This window comes from Carex rostrata, chromosome 4, assembly GCF_964058835.1.
Source record: "Carex rostrata chromosome 4, lpCarRost1.2, whole genome shotgun sequence".
Classification (NCBI taxonomy): Eukaryota; Viridiplantae; Streptophyta; class Magnoliopsida; order Poales; family Cyperaceae; genus Carex; species Carex rostrata.
The window spans coordinates 3,868,875-3,887,892 of NC_135921.1; the positions used below are offsets into that span (position 1 = coordinate 3,868,875).

The 19,018-nt window shown below is 32.9% G+C and overlaps 1 protein-coding gene across 1 annotated transcript; it reads right to left on the reverse strand.

Annotated features, from left to right (window-relative positions):
• Positions 1–913: 913 nt before the first annotated feature.
• Positions 914–2,444, reverse strand: LOC144552412 (transcription termination factor MTERF8, chloroplastic-like). Its single transcript, XM_078300414.1, has one exon. It carries the CDS (start codon positions 2,329–2,331, stop codon positions 1,183–1,185), a length of 1,149 nt encoding a protein of 382 aa, XP_078156540.1. The 5' UTR covers positions 2,332–2,444; the 3' UTR covers positions 914–1,182.
• Positions 2,445–19,018: the final 16,574 nt, after the last annotated feature.

Below are 19,018 nucleotides of genomic sequence, written 5' to 3' on the forward strand. Positions count from 1 at the left end.
TAAAATGTAGTACTGTGATGTGCTGTTTTATTATACTTGTAAGGCAACACTGATTCTTGGTCAGTATTTACAATGTATCCTGAATGCACTATTAATAAAATGTTGAGCTTACGGGAAGTTATCTGCAAAAAAAAAAAATCAATTCAATCAGTTTTGGTGCTTAGAATAAAACAGTACCACTTGATACTGCAACACTCAAGTCCACTCTAGTCCAGACTAGCATATGTAGTGTCAATTTTCGTAATTGTTAGCGTCCCCAGAGGATAGACACAAACAAGATGGACTGGACAAACTGTGAGAGGGCTTAGAAGAACTGGACATAAAAGGAACCTCCAACTTACAGTTTGTGCTTTGGAGGGAACAATGCTCAAGAATTTTTAGAGGCAGGGACAAACGGGTGGAACAATTAAAATAAGAAATTATCTGGCACATCACACATTCTTGACAGTAAGTCAGTAACAGATTTTTGGAAACTGGAAAGCCACCCCGGTACTGCTGGTACAATAGACTGGTACCGAACAGGATCTGAAGGCAACTTCAAACTGATGGAATGCTACTGATCGGACCGGACTGATACAGAAAAAAGACTGGTACGATGCTCACGTGCTTGTAGAACAACGGACTGGTACAGATGAACTGATACGTTTACACAAGGGCATAGCATACCGTTCAGACCTGGTACGCTGACAGGAGGACATCGGACACTGAACTGGTATGCTGAAATGAGAGAATAGCATACTGGTACGCTGACAGGAGGTATGTGCTGACACTGGAGCACATTTCTATTGCCCTCATTCTCCAAGTGCAATGTAGATATAGCTTGGTGTGAAGGAGAGCTCACCAGCACAGTTGGAGACCACAGATGTGGATTTAATTTTCTTTTTGTTTAGTTTTTTTTTTTTCAGGATTTAGCCTTACTTAGTTTTAATTTACTTTTCAGGCTCAGATGTCCTGAGCTGCAACTGTCTTTTTAATCAATGAAAGAAGAGCATGACCCTTGTTTTTCCTCAAAAAAAAAAAAAAAACAATTACAAAGTAGGCTAACTTAAGATGAAGACCGAGAGAGAGAGAGAATGACGAACTTAATGAAGTAAAGTCTAACCCTTGGCCGCCTCTAGCCAAGATTTAGAAAAATAAAATCTAAAACCAGCAAAAATATCAACTTGAGATTCTCTTAAAGCATTATTCAATCTCCACAATTTTTCCATGAAAAGCATCTGCATATGCTTGGTGGAGTCCAGGAATAACATGTTCATATGGCAAAATAAATTTCTCCACAAAATTCGTCTCTGTTGGATTCATAAAAGTAGGTAAAGCTCTATGTGCCACGGGGAGTTCTTTCGACATCAGAAGCTTTCTAACAATGCACCGAGGTATCAGCCTATTTTTCAAGCTGTACATAAGCAGACAAGGATTTCGGACCAAATCATTCTTATTACAACCCGCTTCATTTATCAGAAACTCCATTGTTCTGCCAATTGTCTTCTCTGATCTACTCAACAAAGGGGGGGCTTTACTAATCATAAGTGTTGCCTCCTCATGTGAAAATCCGAGATTTCTTAAGAAATTCAGCTTTGCATCTATGGTGCTTTGGCTCAGAAAGTACACATTATTCAATGCATCCACAAAAGTTCCGGTTGAACGAGAAACACCTAACTGCTCTGCCTCCTCAACTTTCATCTTCAAAATTTCAGGCCTAGATGTCATCAATCTAGGACATGTAAGTATCAGCCGTACAATTTGACGAACAGATAAACCACATTGCTCTTGAAGAAAAGAGAAATTGGGCATGATAACTTTTTCGAAGCTGCTTGAAATGACTCTTGGCTGCCTTTTAAGGATCGCCGACAAATACTCTACCGAACCGAGAATCCCCAACCAGGAGTCAAGCTTTGTGGCAATATTGCACCGAAGCAGACGAGGCCAAAAGAAAATGATACCTGAGATCTCTTCCATGGAGAAGCCGAGCTCTTTTAAACATGCGACGCTTGGTCTCATTTTCTTCTCGACATGAGAGCAAAGGATGTGAGAGTCCCGGAAAACAGCAGCTCTGATGACCGATTCACTTAAGCCGATCTCTCTCATGAAGCGTAGCGCTGCGTCAGGCTTATCGAAGGATTTGAGGTGTTGGATATGCTTGGATGCTCTTTGTGCCTCGTCAGAAGAAAGACCGCATGATTGAACGAGGTATTCTACAGCAAAGTGGGGATTTGGGGGTGAAGCTTGAGTGAGAGCATTATTGGAGGTGGCAAATGCTGTACTCCGATTGAGGGGAAGAGATAGACGGAGGCAATGGATTCTCCCCTGAAACAGACACAGAGACATAGACATGGTAGCTGAGCTTGTAAAGCCGGAGGGCGTAGGCGGTGGATTGAAGGATTTTTTACCAATTTGCAATTTTATTCTGTGGCGGTTGTGCAGCTGTGGATGAAATGATAGCAGAGACAGAGAGACATGGTAACTGAGATTGTAAGGCCGTAGGCAGTGGATTGAAGGATTTTTTACCAATTTGCAATTTTGTTCTGTGGCGGCTGACGGCTGTGGATGATAATTCTTTTTCGCTAGGTTATCAAATTTTTTTCTATAACGGATAGTTATCGTCCCGTCACTCCGTCAGTCTGTGAGTGCTCGGCCAAAGATATTTCTTTCATATTTTTTATTATTTTTTATTTTTTATTTTTTATTTTTTTAAAGCCTGGCAGTGGCAGCAGCTGCCAAGTGGATATTTCTCTCATTTATACAACGGATAAGAATAAAAAGTATTTTGTATCCATTATCCAATAAAATAATTTATAAATATATATAAATCATATAAATGATATAAATCTATACTTCCGATGTATGGTTTTATTTATGGTCCAATATAAATGATATGATTCTATATTTATTTTTATCTAATTTTTTAACCGTTGATTCAAATTTTCATTACAAACATTATCATTTTTTTCTTCTTTTCTCTTGCTTTAAAAAATATTTTACCGGAAGTATAGATGGACATTAAATCTGGAGCGTAGCTATGATTTGCTTCAAATTTGTTTGTTTAACTGACACGCTATGGCCTCACTGGTCCAAGATATGCTGGTTAAATTTTAAGAATCCGTTTCCTCTGCATTAACTAAAAAAAAAAAATATCTTGAGTTAATGCATCTGGACCGTCCAATCAATTTTAAAATTCATACAAACTAGATCCACACTAATATCAAAGGACTCCTAAATTATAGACTATAGTCGGATTGATTATGTTTAAAATCAGATGACCGAGATGTGTTAACTCAAAAAAATGCTCTTTTGAGTTAATGCAGATGATGCGGACTTGATTTTTTAAGTATAACACACACACACACACACAAAGAAAAAACAAAGAATTTCACCCATACTACCATTTTTTTAATATGGGCAAAAATATCAAAAATTCATAATAGATGGTAAAATCAACAGCCTAATTACAAAATTTATTATCGTCGAGTTTGTTTTAAACAGATATAATTATATAGTATATTAGAAGAGCATCTGACCTTAAATTTGAAGGCCTCGAGCTCAAATTATTTTTGCAGCATTTTATGATTTTTTTTTTCAATTCTAGATAAAACAACAAAATGATGTCATTTATGTAAATAAAAAACCAACAATTTTAAACACAAACCAACAAACCACTAACAACTTTTAAAAAAAAACTCAATTTTAATAAATTATATACTATAAACTTAGTATATTTTTTAAATTTAATACATAATTTTTGAAATTACTATTATGTTATAGATAAAAATATCGACTTATTAGACATTCATTAATTGTACACTGACTTTTCCTTTTTTCTTTTTCTATTTTTGTATTACCTTTTTCTTCTTTTTGCCTCCTTTGTTGCATATTCTCGTCTTATAAGTTATAACTAACTCATTTTATGTTTAGTTAATAGAATTTTAGTACAAATATAATCCTCTCTGGATCTTGTTACGAATTGACTCAACAAAGATTTGAAATTACCTATGTATGAAATAAGTAACATCAGAAATCGACTTAAAAATTAATTTCTAGAAATTTCCAACACCAATATATCCATATAAAATTTTATGTCAATCGTAATAAAGTTGATATTGTAATATTTTATATGCGTGTACAAGTGACATATTCATATCTAATAATTTTATCTATTCTATAATTATTGAGTTTAATTTTAAATTATTAAATATCTAAAAAGGAAGATACTGTGAAAGCAAAAAATACAGGCCCTTCAACTATTCTTGTATTTTAAATCAACACTTTTGGTCTTGAAATTAAAACCCAAACAAATTTTCTTTTCATGCTAGGCAAGGAGAACTTGTTTCGGTACTTGGTCTAACAATCCATAACAATTTATTAGTATTGTAGATGTGTGTTGCAACATAATATATTATATAAAAATAAAAACCAAATCTCAATACAAAATAATATATTTTCATAAAAAATTAGACTAAATGACAATTTTTTTTAAATGATATATTAAATAACATCTATCTATAAATAACATTTCTAAATTACATATAAAGTGACATATAATTTTTATCTTTTTGACATATTTTTATAAAAAAATCTCAAACAAAATAACTTATTAAATAACAAATAACATTCCTTAAATGATGTAAAAGAATAGAAAGATATAAAGACATAACAAATTAATTTTTAAAAAATACTTAAATAATAATTAAATATAGAAAGAAATCAGGACCAATCAGAAAAATGATACAATTTGTATGTCGCGAGTACATGTGGCAAGTATGTGTATAAATAAATACAGACTTCTATACACAAAAAATAATATAAAAAAAATGTATAGAATCGTAATATTTGATCGGAGGGTTGATATTAAATATAAAATTTCATCTTTTAATAAAAATTATTAATGGATCAGAATATCTACGTGCTTCATATAAAAATAGTGATGTCACTAAGAAATAAATAAAAAAAATTCCGAGTGGGACTTCGAAACAAATTAATTCTCCATCTATATCCTATCTAATTCTTTATTTATACTAGTGAATTTATATCCTATCTCGTCTCTTAAGGAAACGAAAAGAGAAATATATCAAGAGGAGGGATCCACTTATATTTTTTTTTGGTGACATCGAATTACACTTTTTATTTTCAAAGTCCAAACAGTTGATCCAAACCGTTCAACATGATAGATATGTTAAAATGTGCTTGCATATCAAATTTTACATTCTTTTTTTAATTTTTTTTTACTATTTACTAAGATGAATACAAAAATTAAATAGTCTGAATATAATGATTTTGTTAAATACTTAATAAATGGTAAAAAAAATCAAAAAAATATAAAATTTGATATGCAAGCACATTTTAATATATTCATTATGTTAAACAGTTTGGATAAGCAGCATAAGAACCTGAATCGAGCTAAAGTTTCCCTAAACAGTTTGGATAAATCTATGGTCTGTGGCCGCTCAGATGTTCTCGATTTGAGAGAATTAACGCAACAGTTGAAAGTCATACATTCTCGTTTTGTGAAGAGAATACAATAGAAGAAAGTAATAAGAGAAGGGTATATTTGTCCATTGCATTTTTAAAATAATTAAATAAAAGATTAAATAAGAGTATTTTCATGAGAAAATTGACTAATTTAAAATTTTGTATGGGTACGCTAGAAATTTTCCTTAAAAAAAATAGAATCCATAAATACGAACAAGTCAGGATTTTAAAGCTACAACATAATGCCCCAAGTAGTAAATATATTTTAAGAGTCATTAGAAGAGATTTTAAAATAAATAATAAAATTTTATAATGAAATTTTGAGTTTTATATCACATGAATAAATATTTAACAGTGCTAAGCATGAGCCTATCTTTATCTTGTGAGGCTCGATGGTATATATACTACTTTACAATTTGACCTAATTCCTCTATTATTATTATTTTTTTGATGAGAAAGCCTTAGGCATGTAATTCCTGCATTATCGTAAAGCGCATCAGTCATAAGTGAATTATGTACCATTATAAGGGAAGAAATTTATGTATACTCTCAATATTTATGAAATTACTTATTTTACCATTTGAAATTATTTAGGTGTTTTTAAAATTTATTATATATTTTATGTATATTCTTTGTTTAGCATATGAAACAACAAATAATTAAAAAGTCTGAAAAGGAAAAAAACTATGAGGATATATAATTAATAATATAGACCGACACAAAAAATATTGAAAATTTGTCCGTTGGCTTGGTATTACAGTATGCATGCCAAAAAAATAGATGGCTAAGTTAGAAAATATAAAATTTATAACATTTTTAAAATGAATAATAATATTTTTTTTAGTTTCAAATGCAATAGTTATCAATTTGATTTTCACTAATATCTTATATAATAAATTGATTAAAATATACTTCATATCATGTGTTTATGATATTGCAAGCAATTCTCTATAATTTTGCAATTCGATAAGATGTATATATGAAAATAAATAAATATATATTAAAAGCAACAAAAAAGATTCATGCAAGATACATTTTGTATCACACAAATTGCACTACTAATTTATCATATCATACTTTGTTCGCTTGTGAAAATTATGGTTAATTGTTTATATTGTCTTTGAGCGCAATGTTTTTTATTTTTTTTTTATTTTTTATTATTATTATGAAGAATTGGCAGAGGCTGCCAAATTTGAGGGAAATAAATCTGCTGTGATGGAATAACATAGTTCTGTTATTCTGATCTCAACCATTCAAAGTTTTTCATGTACGAATTCAAAGAAGAAATCTTTTCATACATAAATCTCAACAAAGTTAAATGGTTGGGATTGGAATAACAGGACTCTGTTATTCCATTGGAATCACAGCATATTTATTTCCTAATTCGCTAGACATGACAAATACAATCTGCTTAGAGAATGTTGTGGGACCACCATTCGTTGGTCAGAGTATACTGGAGAGCTGGACATACTTTTATGGAAATAAATCTGCTGCGATTCCAAGGAATCGCAGCGCTCCCTGCAATTTCAGATGTATCCTTAATATTCTAAAATGTACAAATCTCAACAATAATTGTTTTCTCTGAACGGATCTCAAAACAGCTGAAACGTTAGATGTGGAATCGCAGGGTCCTGTGATCTCTCCGTGGAGCCAAAATTGACAGTGAAACCATCTAAATCACCCCATGTAATGTAACCTCATTTATATTTGTTTATATCAGCAACTTTCAGGGTTCTTTTCGAAAAAGAAACCATCTAAATTTCTAATTCAGAGTACGCTTTCTCAACAGAGGTATGTGAGATGCAAACAATAATGAATAAAGAACAAGTCAGGTTAGATCCAAACCGTCATATAAAACTGTGTAGGTATATTATTGTTCGGCTAAAATGTCATTCTAGAATATCATTCTATCTCTTGTTGACTGTAGTATCATAGTGAATACACACTCAACAATAGTATTTATACAGAAAGAGAGAAAAGAGAGGTAATACAGTTGGTTAGAAAAAACTTCTAAAATTGTTAATTATAAAAAAATCGAGAGTTCAATTACACCTCATGATTTCACAATATCTGCAAAAATCGCTGATTCAATGGTCCAGAAAATACAAAATCAGCGATTTTCAAAGTGACTTAATAAATAGTAAAAAAATTTCAAAAAATGTAAAATTTGGTCTCCAAGCACATCTTAATATATAAATCGTATCTAACTGTTCAGATTGACTATTCGGACTTTGAAAATAAAGAAAAATGATTTGAAAAATAGGGTGTATTTGGGTGCACAAAAATTTGGGTGCATTTGATCTCTCCTCTTAGAATAATTCTGGTGTATATAAAAAAATTTACGGTTCATCAATTTGTGTCAAATGAAATGAAATTTAATAACTTTTGGTATAAAATTGAACAGTAGCATAATTTAAGGGGATTTGGAGACATCAAGGTCTATACAAGTAACCAGTAAAAGCTCTATATCATGAACAAGTGTTAATAACAAGCAGTTAGCAGTGGCAAATTAAAACAATACTTGATGAAAAGCGGGACTAAATTTAAGTACCAAACTATTCAGATCTCGAGATTACAAGAACGGCTCTGTTTTAACTGAGATTGTTATCACTTTCTGGTAAGGGGTAGTTATCTTTCTCTGATACGGGGCAGTTAGTCGCTGGTAACAAGGAAATGAATCCTTGCACTGTGCGCGCGTGCTTCCACAAATGGGACAGATGAACATGAAGGCAATGGAAGGTACAGCTACACCCACCACAACACCGGCCACAAGGCTATAAATATTTTTGATGTTCCCTGCATATATAGGGTTACAAATAAACTAGTTAGCACTAAAACATGGTTATTTTTAGTGGCTTCAAGTGCCAACTAACAATTCCATTGCAAAACATGGTTATTAACTTATTATGTACATAACCTTTAGCCGCGTCTTCTAAGAAAAAATGTTACTGCATCAGCCACTGAAATATATTATGTATTCCAATAATTTAGATCCTATTACTCTGACAACAATATAAACATTACGTAGTAAATCAATTTTATGAGAGCACGTAATCAAGTTGGGTCACCCAGGAATGATGATCTTAACTATTAATAAACTTATTCTTCCACTAGATGGACTTGGAATGAAGAATCTGAAACGTGGATATTGATCTACATATGAGTAATATACTCACTTGATATTTATAAATCTAATTTTACTTTGCTTCATAGCCACTGGCAGGGAAATTGTTCTGATGGTTTGAAAGGTTGAGCTCAATATATCAGCAAGAGCTCTACCATTAATATTCAACTCAAAATATATTTTTGGTGATGTACTATGCACTGAAAGAGGTCCAAGTAAATCCCCACCACCTTGAGAAAAACAAAACCATTATATCTTAAAACTTACTAAATCAACCCCAACCAAACTCTCTAAATTTGCTTTTGAAAAGGTTGATTCTTGAGAAGAAGTTTTAAGTTTATATAATCAGCCCCCTTCCCCCAAACATAACATGATCTTGCTGGCTTGTACTGGTATCTGGTAAAACAAAATCATGCACAAAATTGTCAAGAATATGCTTTTTTTTCGGTAATTAAGTTCTAAATTTTAAATGCAGTTGACAAAGTACTGAACCTAAAAAGACAACAAAAAATATATATAATTTTCTGAAAACAAACAAAAAAGATGTCTGCTCCAGTGCCAGCATTTCCATGCAAAATAAAATGAAATATAGAAATAGTGCACGTACAATGCTCCTCGTAATGGCATATGTATTTTGCAGTTTTTGTGAAGTTACTGGCGTTGTCGACTATCTCCAATCTTGCTACCTGTATTATAAAGGGTTCTCTTATTCTCCTCATTATCTGATACATGATTGTACTTAGCCCTGGAGCCATCTTTATTAGCACAATAAATGCAAAATAAGTTAGCAAGTGAAAGAGCTAAAGATAAGATAATCAGTAATGGTTAATATGCAATTTTATCATCTCATTTTTTGCTGCATGCATATTCATTTAATTACAAATTCATAGTAATTGCACGATATTATATATGCTTGATCACATACATATGTTCAACTGAATACATATATTACAGAACAAATATGCAAATTCACCGAAACAACTGCGCTACACCATCACCCTATACTGAAAAAATAGGACAAAGTTGGATCTGACATCATTGCTTGTTATTCTACTCATGACAAAATTACTGAATTCACCAGCTATCTTACTTTCCAAATTATTATTTGTCTGATTAATAAATCAGCTTTATAATTACTTATCCACATAATTTCATTATAACTTGCAATAAATTGCTTTTTCTTTTCTTTTTTTTTTCTTCTATAAATAGAGGGCTTGAAACTTGTTTTCAATATAAATAACAAACTGGCAAATTTCCAGCGAAAAGATGAAAATTAAAAACATATTTCTAGCACTCTATTTACAGTATCATTAAGGTCCTAAACTGGTACCACCTTATAGTCTATATATCCCCTGAGATATCACACATAACACTTACAATCTGAAATAAAATTGGACACATAACTGAAATAAATAAAATTCTGATCATTATGAACGAAATGTACATAAATCTAGACGACGTGCCACAAGTACAGTACCTCATTGCCCCAAACCTACAGCGACATGGAAACCTAAATAGCTAAGAGAAAAAAGATCTGGCAAACACGTAATTAATTCATTTAAGGTTCTTGGTTTCTTAATTAGTGGTTTCAATCATGAAGAGAGAAAGAAGAGGAAAAAATGAAAGCTTTTTAGCGTTCTAACAAGTTTGTCCGCGAAACAAGATTCTAATTAAAATCCCAGTTCCTACATCGGATAAAATTGATCTCTTTTCACAATTTCCAGTGATTGGTGTAAGCAAATATAGCACCCAAACGACTTATAAGAAATTAAAATTAAGAAAGCCCACTAACCTTGTCTGTTTGAGGGAATGAGAAGATTTCAAAGATTTGGAATTGGGAGCGAAGAGCGAATGTGTTGTGTTTGTTACGCACAGATCGCTCAGGAAGAGATTATACAAGGAAAAGAAGGCAGTTTTGAATATGGAAAACTAATTTAAGTTGGAATCACCAGTTGAAAATAATTTTTAAGTTCTATTTTTACTTTAATAATTTAAGACAACTTAAATTGGAATAACTAATTTATGCCTTTTACCTTTAGCTAATTAAATACTACTTCACGCTATAAGATTTAGATTTTTTTTTTTAATGAAATAACTCGGAAATTCCTGCAATCCTTTTTAATTTGTCGATGTTTTTTCAATTTGTCTATGTTTTTCTTGATACATAGCAACAAATTAACGACTTGACACATGACAATTCATCACTAGGTTTTGGCGAGAGAAAATACTGATCAGCTAAACGATGTTAGTGCGCATTGCATAACCTCTTCCCAACTTTTCCATTGACTGCGTGATTGGAGTTAAAGATATAACTTAAAAAAAACTTTAAATTCAACTTAAATCGGCTTAAATTATGTATGTTTGCATAGTTGAGTTCTAAAATTAAGATATAACTTAAATTATTTATTGTTTGATTGGAGTTTGTAAATTAAGTCATAATTTAATTTTTTTTTATTGCTTATTTGTTAGTATAAGTACATGTGATCATCAAAGATAAATCAATCAAAGAAATAGTTGTAGTTTTCTAATAATGTCATTTTACTTATATCTACTTATTAGTTTGATGGCCTCCAAGATTGTCCATTTTACTTTAAGATCCGTGCACACAAAAATTAAAGCCGGTGTGTATGCATCTTCAAGTGGATTGAACGATCGATATTGAATCCTGTTCCACGTTCTTGAACACTGTTTCTTATTCTCATGTTCAATTGGAAACTCAAGCGGAATAGGCGATTGCATAGGTGGCATTATTGATATTGATAATGCAAATGAGAATAGAACAGGGCAATTAGTAACTAACTTCGGTTTAATTTGGGGTGTTACAATTATATTATTATTTTAATTTGAAAACTATAAAATATAGATAATTTAAAAAAAAAATGGAACAATTTTCTTAAAGCCAAATGTAATATAAGTTATTTGGTATTCTCTAATATCTAATATCGATAAAAATTGAATAAATTTGCAATACTATGATTTGTTTATAATATTAAGCAAGAAATTCCTATAATTTTGCAACTTGATAAGATGTCTATTTAACGAAATGGATATATTAAAAGAAATGAAACTTTTCCATAAAAAATACATTTTGTATCACACTTATTACATTACTTTGTTGTACTTCCGTGTGGGGTAAAAAAATCGCGACTATTGTGTTTTTATTTTAATCTTCCGTCACAGTATTTATCTTTTCTCAGCTACAATTGACATGCATGAAAGATAAAATGTACAGAACTTTTGTTCCATGTGGAGATCACCAATTTTGTTTTCCTTCTTTTAATTTTTTTTAAATAGTGCAACCTTTCGGAATAGAAAAATAAAATAAAAACACCTAAATTACAAAATCAATATAAGAGTCATTGGTGTAATTTATTTTTCAGACAGAAAATACGTTTTGTTCTTCAAAATTACCACACGCAGACACGCTAGCTAACACGGTCCACATGAAAATTATAATTATGCTTGAGCTGCATGTGCAAATATTTATATTGTGATAATTGGTATGATGGCATTTTGTTTCCTCCATAACAAAAATATACTCGGCCTCCCGTGGACCAAACGAATGGCGATCTCGCAAAACACTCTCTGCGGCTCGTATACCAGGTCCAGTAAATTACATTACTCGCTTATTCCATACAAAATGGCAAAATTCATGAAACGGTATCCAGACAAAGCCGTGTGATTGTATTAGAGGTAGAGTTAAAGATTTTCGAACAATGGAGTTAAATAGGTAGGATCAATTATATAAAAAAAAATTTGTACTATGAAGGTTAGTTATATAAAAAATTTATGTGAAGAATGGAAGTCAATATTACCGTATTATGATATTTTGACTTTGTGCTAAATAATTTAGAAAAATAAACATACATATAAAATTTTTAAAATTAAATGGGGATCAATTGGTTCCCATTGAATCTAAGTAGCTCTGCCTTTGAATTGTACAACATTGATCATTTCCATGTCATCTTGGCATCACTACTTGAAAAATCACCTTGTGCAACACAACTTGCAGTGGAAACATCTAAATTCTAATTGAGGATTCGCTTTTCTCTGGTCAGAAGACAAAAGATTACCAAATGAATTTAATAATTTTGTAATATTTTGTCTCCTGATCTTGCTTTTATTTTATCTTCATCTAAAGAACACATAACTGAACTTTCCGGTTAATATTTATTTATCCACATAATTTCATTATAACTAGTAATAAATTGTTTTTTTTTTCCTTTGTTTTCCTCTTATAAAGAGAGAGCTTGCAACATGTTTCCAATTAAAGTACAAAACTTCAGTGAAATCAATAAATTAAAAACATATCTTAACACCTTATTCGCAGTACCAGTTAGGTCCTAGACTAGTACCACCCTATTAGGGGTGCACAAAAAAGTTCGAAAAAAATTTGATTCGAAAGTAATTCAAACCAGGCCCAATTCGATTCGTGTGGTTCATGAATCTAGCCCAGTTCGATTCGTTTAAACCAGGCCCAATTCGTTTACGTGCGGATTGATTTCATTTACGAAGCGGAGGTGTGAAAAAGAGATGAATAGAATAATAGTTATCATTTACGCGTGGCCCAATTCATTTACGTGCGGAACAATGCAATTTCGTTTACGCGTGGTTGAATTCTCTGCGTGCCCAGTTCGTTTACGCGTGGCCCTTCGTCTCCTCCCCTCCCCAATTCGTTTAAGCTTTCAATTTAAGCTTTAAAATCGCTTTTCTTTCATGAAATCGCAGCATATTTATTTCTCTTTAAGCTTTAAGCTTTCTCTTTCCCTTTAAGCTTTCAATTTCGAACTAATTTCGAATCAAATCGAACTAGTTCGAATTATACCGAATCGAATTTGAATTGACTTTTTAGATTTTAAATCTATTTCAATTTCGAATTGGGTTCCAATTCGATTCGGTTCGGTTCGTTTGCAGCCCTACACCCTATAATCTATATATCTCTGAAAAACCATACATAAATACTTACAATCTGAAATGAAATTGAAAACATAACTAAAATCTTACAACATTTTCTAATCACATTATTTATACTAACTATCTCTCTCCACGATCACAACCAACAGTGCTTCTTACACTCAAGTGTGGTGGTGATTGAGGGATCAGACAATGTAGGCGATGCTGACAAAGATGATGTTTGTGACACCGACGAGGCTTGCGACATCAAAATGATAGATGAGGTGTAAGAATAAATCACTTTTGGCTTCATATTAACTGTGACTCTCTGCTAGTATTGTTAAGAGTAGTAGATATATTTTTGTTATCTTCTTATCGCAATATAAGACGAGACTTGTCTAACAGCCAATGTACCAATAACAATTCCTTGGAGAATAAAAGTAGATTTCTAATATTTGTTTTAATGGAATGTTGCTCTTAATATCACTTTTATTTTATATTAATTTTTGTATAAATACAATACATAAAATTTAAACAATTTTCAAAATATGCAACAATAAATTTCTTAAAGTCAAGTGTAATCAGGGGCAGATTTACGTATAGGCCAGGGGTGCTAAGACATCCTATAATTTTAAAATTCTTAACTATATATATTAAATTTTAATTAAACTTTTGAGTTTTTTAAACTTTTATATAGTCTAGCACCCCTCATAAACTAACAAATGTTTGTTTGTAGTATAGTGGTTTAAATTCTAGTTGTTATATGTGAGGTCATGGGTTTAATTCCCACTAGCCCTTTTTTTTTGTCTTTTTACATATTACATTTTAGAGATTAGCCCCCCTATTTAAATTTTCTAGTTCCGCCCCTGAGTGCAATACACATTAATTATTTGATATTCTCCAATTTCTAATATGGATGAAAATTGAATAAATATACTATAATTTGTTTATATTATTGAGAAAGAAATTTCTATAATTTTGCAACTGTTTGATGAGATGTATATTGAAAAAATAGATATTTAAATAAATGAAGTTCTTCATACAAAATACATTTTATGTCACACTCATTGCATTACTTTGTTGAGCATCTGTGTGAAATAAAATAATGCGATTTTTTTTTTATTTTAATCACTTTGTTATACGATTCATCTGCTATTGACACGCATGAAAGATAAAACATACTTATTTAGTTTTTCCTTATTTTTGTTTTAATTAATAGCTGTTCGGAATGGGAAAAAAAACACCAAAAATACAAAATTAATAGACGAGTCCATGGAGTAACTTATTTTTCAGACCAAACAATACTTTTTGTTTTTCAAAATTAGCACCTGTTATCATTAAGCCATTCACCTCAATTCTATTTTTTTTTTTGTTTTGAAGGTTGTCGGCAAATTAATTGCCGATCAACAGATGTAACAGATGTATTGATTAAAAAAAGAGTTTACATCGTATAGTATATACATTACACTAAATACTAAAACACCACGAGTAGTTATCCTCATGAGTTCCTCATCCCTATTCTACCACCAATACTATACAAAGTTATTCCAATTGTGAAAATCCATCTTCGTTTCATTTATTAACACAGTCGGTGATTTTGTTTTTCCCGTAAAACAAAATCCACCTTCTGTTTCTTTGTTTCCACAGCGCCCATACCTTTGCCGACCATGCTATAAGAGGCACATCAATTGTGTGCTGGGTTGTGTGCTGTGTGATGGGCCTCTAGAAACTGCCATTCACCTTTTATTTAAATAAATGCTCTTATATATGCGACTACAATTTGAAGTATGATTGCTTTGAAACTGGGTTGCCGGCTGAATGGTACCGAGTGACTCGGTACAGGAAGTATGGTGCTGCTCAGTGGTGTTAGTAAGAATTGAGGGCAAGATAAGCTACAAGTGGTGGATTTGCTGGTTTTGGAAACAACGTAATGCTTTGATCTTCAGAGAGAAACTGGTACCAGCGTACCTGTTGGCTGACATGATAGAACAAGAGGTAAAGCTGTGGTCTAAATTTTGCTAACAGGTTAGAGGGTTTAGACCTTGGACTCAGAGAAATTTGGTTCTGAGAGAAATTTTTTTCTGGGTAGATAATTACAATTATAGCGTGATCTAAAGTCTTCGGTAGTGAGGACTGGTAAGGCAAGAAATTTTATCTGTAACTTTTTTTTCAATTAATTCAAACTTGACAGCATCTGCCAATTTTCTTAAATAATAATAATAAAAATATATATATATATATCATTAAGCGAGAAGCCATTTCATTCAGAATGTCAAAATCAATAAAACGACCTCAGTCCAACGCCGTGTGATTATTGGAATTCATATCAAATAAGGACCCACTAAGGTAACTTAAATTTTGAATATACATCCGGACCGTCCGATCTACTTTGGCTTTAATATTAAAAGTACTCGTGTTTTTTATGTTGGATCGAATTAGTCTGAATTTTAATGGATTCAAACTCAAATTTTGAGTTACTTCGAATCCAGACTCGTGTCACTGTACGACACATATAACTTGTCAGGTCACCTTGGCATTACATGAGGATGTGGAACCATCAAACCCAGGATATGTTTTTTCCAGTGTTGTAAATAACGTTATGTGGTCGTCAGACGAACAGAGTACCGTCAAGCGATTAATCATAAATAATCGAGAATAATCGGTCATAATCGAAAATAAATCAGCCGATTAGTTAAAAAAATCCATAACAATTTGATCACCGCCAATGACTAATCTGCCGATTAATCGATCTAAACGGACGTTTTTTATAACACTGGTATTTTCCTCTACTCAATAGAGGAACGATAGATGCAAACAATTGTACATACGTGGTAGCACATCATAAAATATGACTCTCTTTCCTCAGCATTAATGTACCGATTGAATTTAACTCTGAACCGTACGATTATAATCCGAATCAATTCAGTTCACGTCAGCAATGGACACAGTTTCTTTAAAATTTGTGCTAGTATGAAACGAACAGATCAGATTTAAATTCAAAAGATGCGTTGATGTAGACAATATGAATACATAAAATATTATGTTCCACGGCCCAGGTCAAATTTCGGTGCGGAGGGATTCGTACATTTTAATGATGGCGAGCAGGCCCATTGGGCCTTATTGTTAAGATTATCGTTAGTTTTTTTTTATTTACAAACTAGTTATAAATATCTAACAGAATTTCTTTCTCAAAACTATTTTAATTCTTAAACCTTATTTATTTCCCCAATCAATACGATCTTATTATTAAAAATCAGTTTATAATTCAAAAATATTTATAAAATGAATTACATCATGGTTAGTATAATACATGTCTCATAACTAAGTAACGAAATACACAGAATGGGATCTTCTTTTACGTGAGAAACTGAATTTAAGCAGTCGCCTCAAGGGAACTCCGTAGACCGCAGAGGAGGAAAAAGACGATCCCTTACTGCCGCTGCCGCTGCCGCTTTGAGAGTTGAAGGCACCCCCGCTCCCCGCTCCCCTCTCCGTTCTCCCATCCCTCCCACAATCAACCCACGTCCCACTTACTGAGCAGACGAGATTCTTCTTTCTAGCTGAGCCGACGAGGTCCTCCTATCGAGCCGAAAGCCGATGAGGTTCTCCTTGCGAGTCGACTACCACAAAGCCAACACTTCCACTTTGGATCTAGTCGCGGCTCATTGATCACTCCATCTCGTTTTGCTCCGTTTTCCCGTCTCGAGTTGTGCCGCTCGAGTAGTCTTAGGGTTTGGTCTGCTCCCTCGTTAATATCGTCAAAGGTGAAAGGGAGGCGATAAGGGGGTTTGAGATCCACCACCCTATCTCGGCTCCTCCGCTTTGTCACTCTTCGCTTCGTCTCAATTCAACGGGTTTGGATGGTGTAACACTGTGAACTTTTAAAATTCAGATTTAATTAAAATAATAAGTGGTTAAATCGAATAATATATATATATACGTATATACGAAATTAGTGACGTGGATGGTGAACAATAATTATACGATTAATTGTGTTAAGAAAGAGGAGCAATAGGTGTTATATAAATCATTTAATCAATATCGAACAAGTGGAGGGTTTATTTTGCAAAAAAGACCACTTACAAGTGGGGGCCCTTGTCATTCTTTCCTCTTTCCCCTCCTTCCTTTCCTTTCCTGCGCCCCCATCCCTTCTCTCTTTTCCTTTGTTTCCGCCAAGAGAGAAAGACAACGAGAGAGTGGGAGAGAGACAACCCTAAACCCTCCCCCGGTGACCGTATTGCCCGAAAACGGAGATTTAGGAAGAGGAGCTCAAACCTCGCACATCCATCAGTTCCATTGGTAATTTCCCTTTCTATTTCTCTCTCATTTCTTGATTCCGTATTTTTAGGGTTTCGGTGAAAACCCGTAGAATCGTACCAAACTGATTATTCCGTGCCTTTGTTGTTTCTATAGTGTAAATTGATTGATTCCGTGTTCCAAAGTGCAACCAAATTTCCAATTTACGGATTTTCCCAAAAATTGATTAGGGTTTAAATTGTAAAAGTGCCGGAATTTAATAAATTGACCTATGTATAGATCCTAACGAGCACGGCTAGCGGGATTGACGAGCTTACCGAGTCGCGAGATCGCGGACCCTCTACGTGCCCTACGTAACCAGGTGCGGAGGTTCACGGGATCTGTTTTGGGGTTTATTCGTAGAACTAAATAACGGTGCATATTATTATATTTATGTTGATTGTTTGATTTAAATAAACTGTGCATAGCATGTTGAATCTCTGATTGAAAGCATTTGTTGCCGCATTACATTAATTGTGATATTAGTGTAATTGAATTGTATAACTGTTATGATTCTCATGTTGGTACGGTTTATCGATTCTTGATCTGTCATTTTGAATAAGTGAGTGGAACCACAGTATGACTTGGATTGATGGTGTGAAGTGAACAGTGTATCATAGTGGAAAGTCTAGCTAGCTACTAGACTTTCATCCAGGACCCTTATGCGCATCTGGAGAATGGCCCTAGTGAACCCAGTACCGGTTGGGTAAGGGAAGTGCAGTGTAATTTTAGGTAGAACTGTGGTTCAGTGATTCAGTGAAAGTGTCAGTGATTTCTTTATGAGAAAAGTGATATTCTGTTGCATATTCGCGGAATATGCCCGTGTATATTTTAAGTGATGAATTGATGAGAATGTATGACTTGAACCATAAAATAGAACGGTTAAGCCGGATGTGATCGATAGTTGATATCTGTACCTCATAACCAGACTTATATATATTATATCTGTGAAACCAAATCTTTCTGGAAATTCGTTGATTGATGTTGATGAGATGTGAATTGAAATCCGTTTGAATCTATTCCCGGTACATGTGCATTTATTATTATTGGTGAATAAATAAATAGATACCCTTTTGCTAGTGTATTTAGTTCTGGTGATGGATTTCTCACAAATCCAGTAGCCCTTTAAATTCCGCACTGAGAAAATGGATGACAGGTTTTTCTCACCCCCCTCCCCTCGGGGAATTTTTCCCTTTGAATTGATATGTGTAGGTAAACGCGAGTGAAGTGGGACTCGGGCTC

Bases quoted from the DNA above. Each gene is read 5' to 3' on its own strand.
- LOC144552412 (XM_078300414.1), bottom strand. From the start codon at position 2,331: ATGTCTATGTCTCTGTGTCTGTTTCAGGGGAGAATCCATTGCCTCCGT.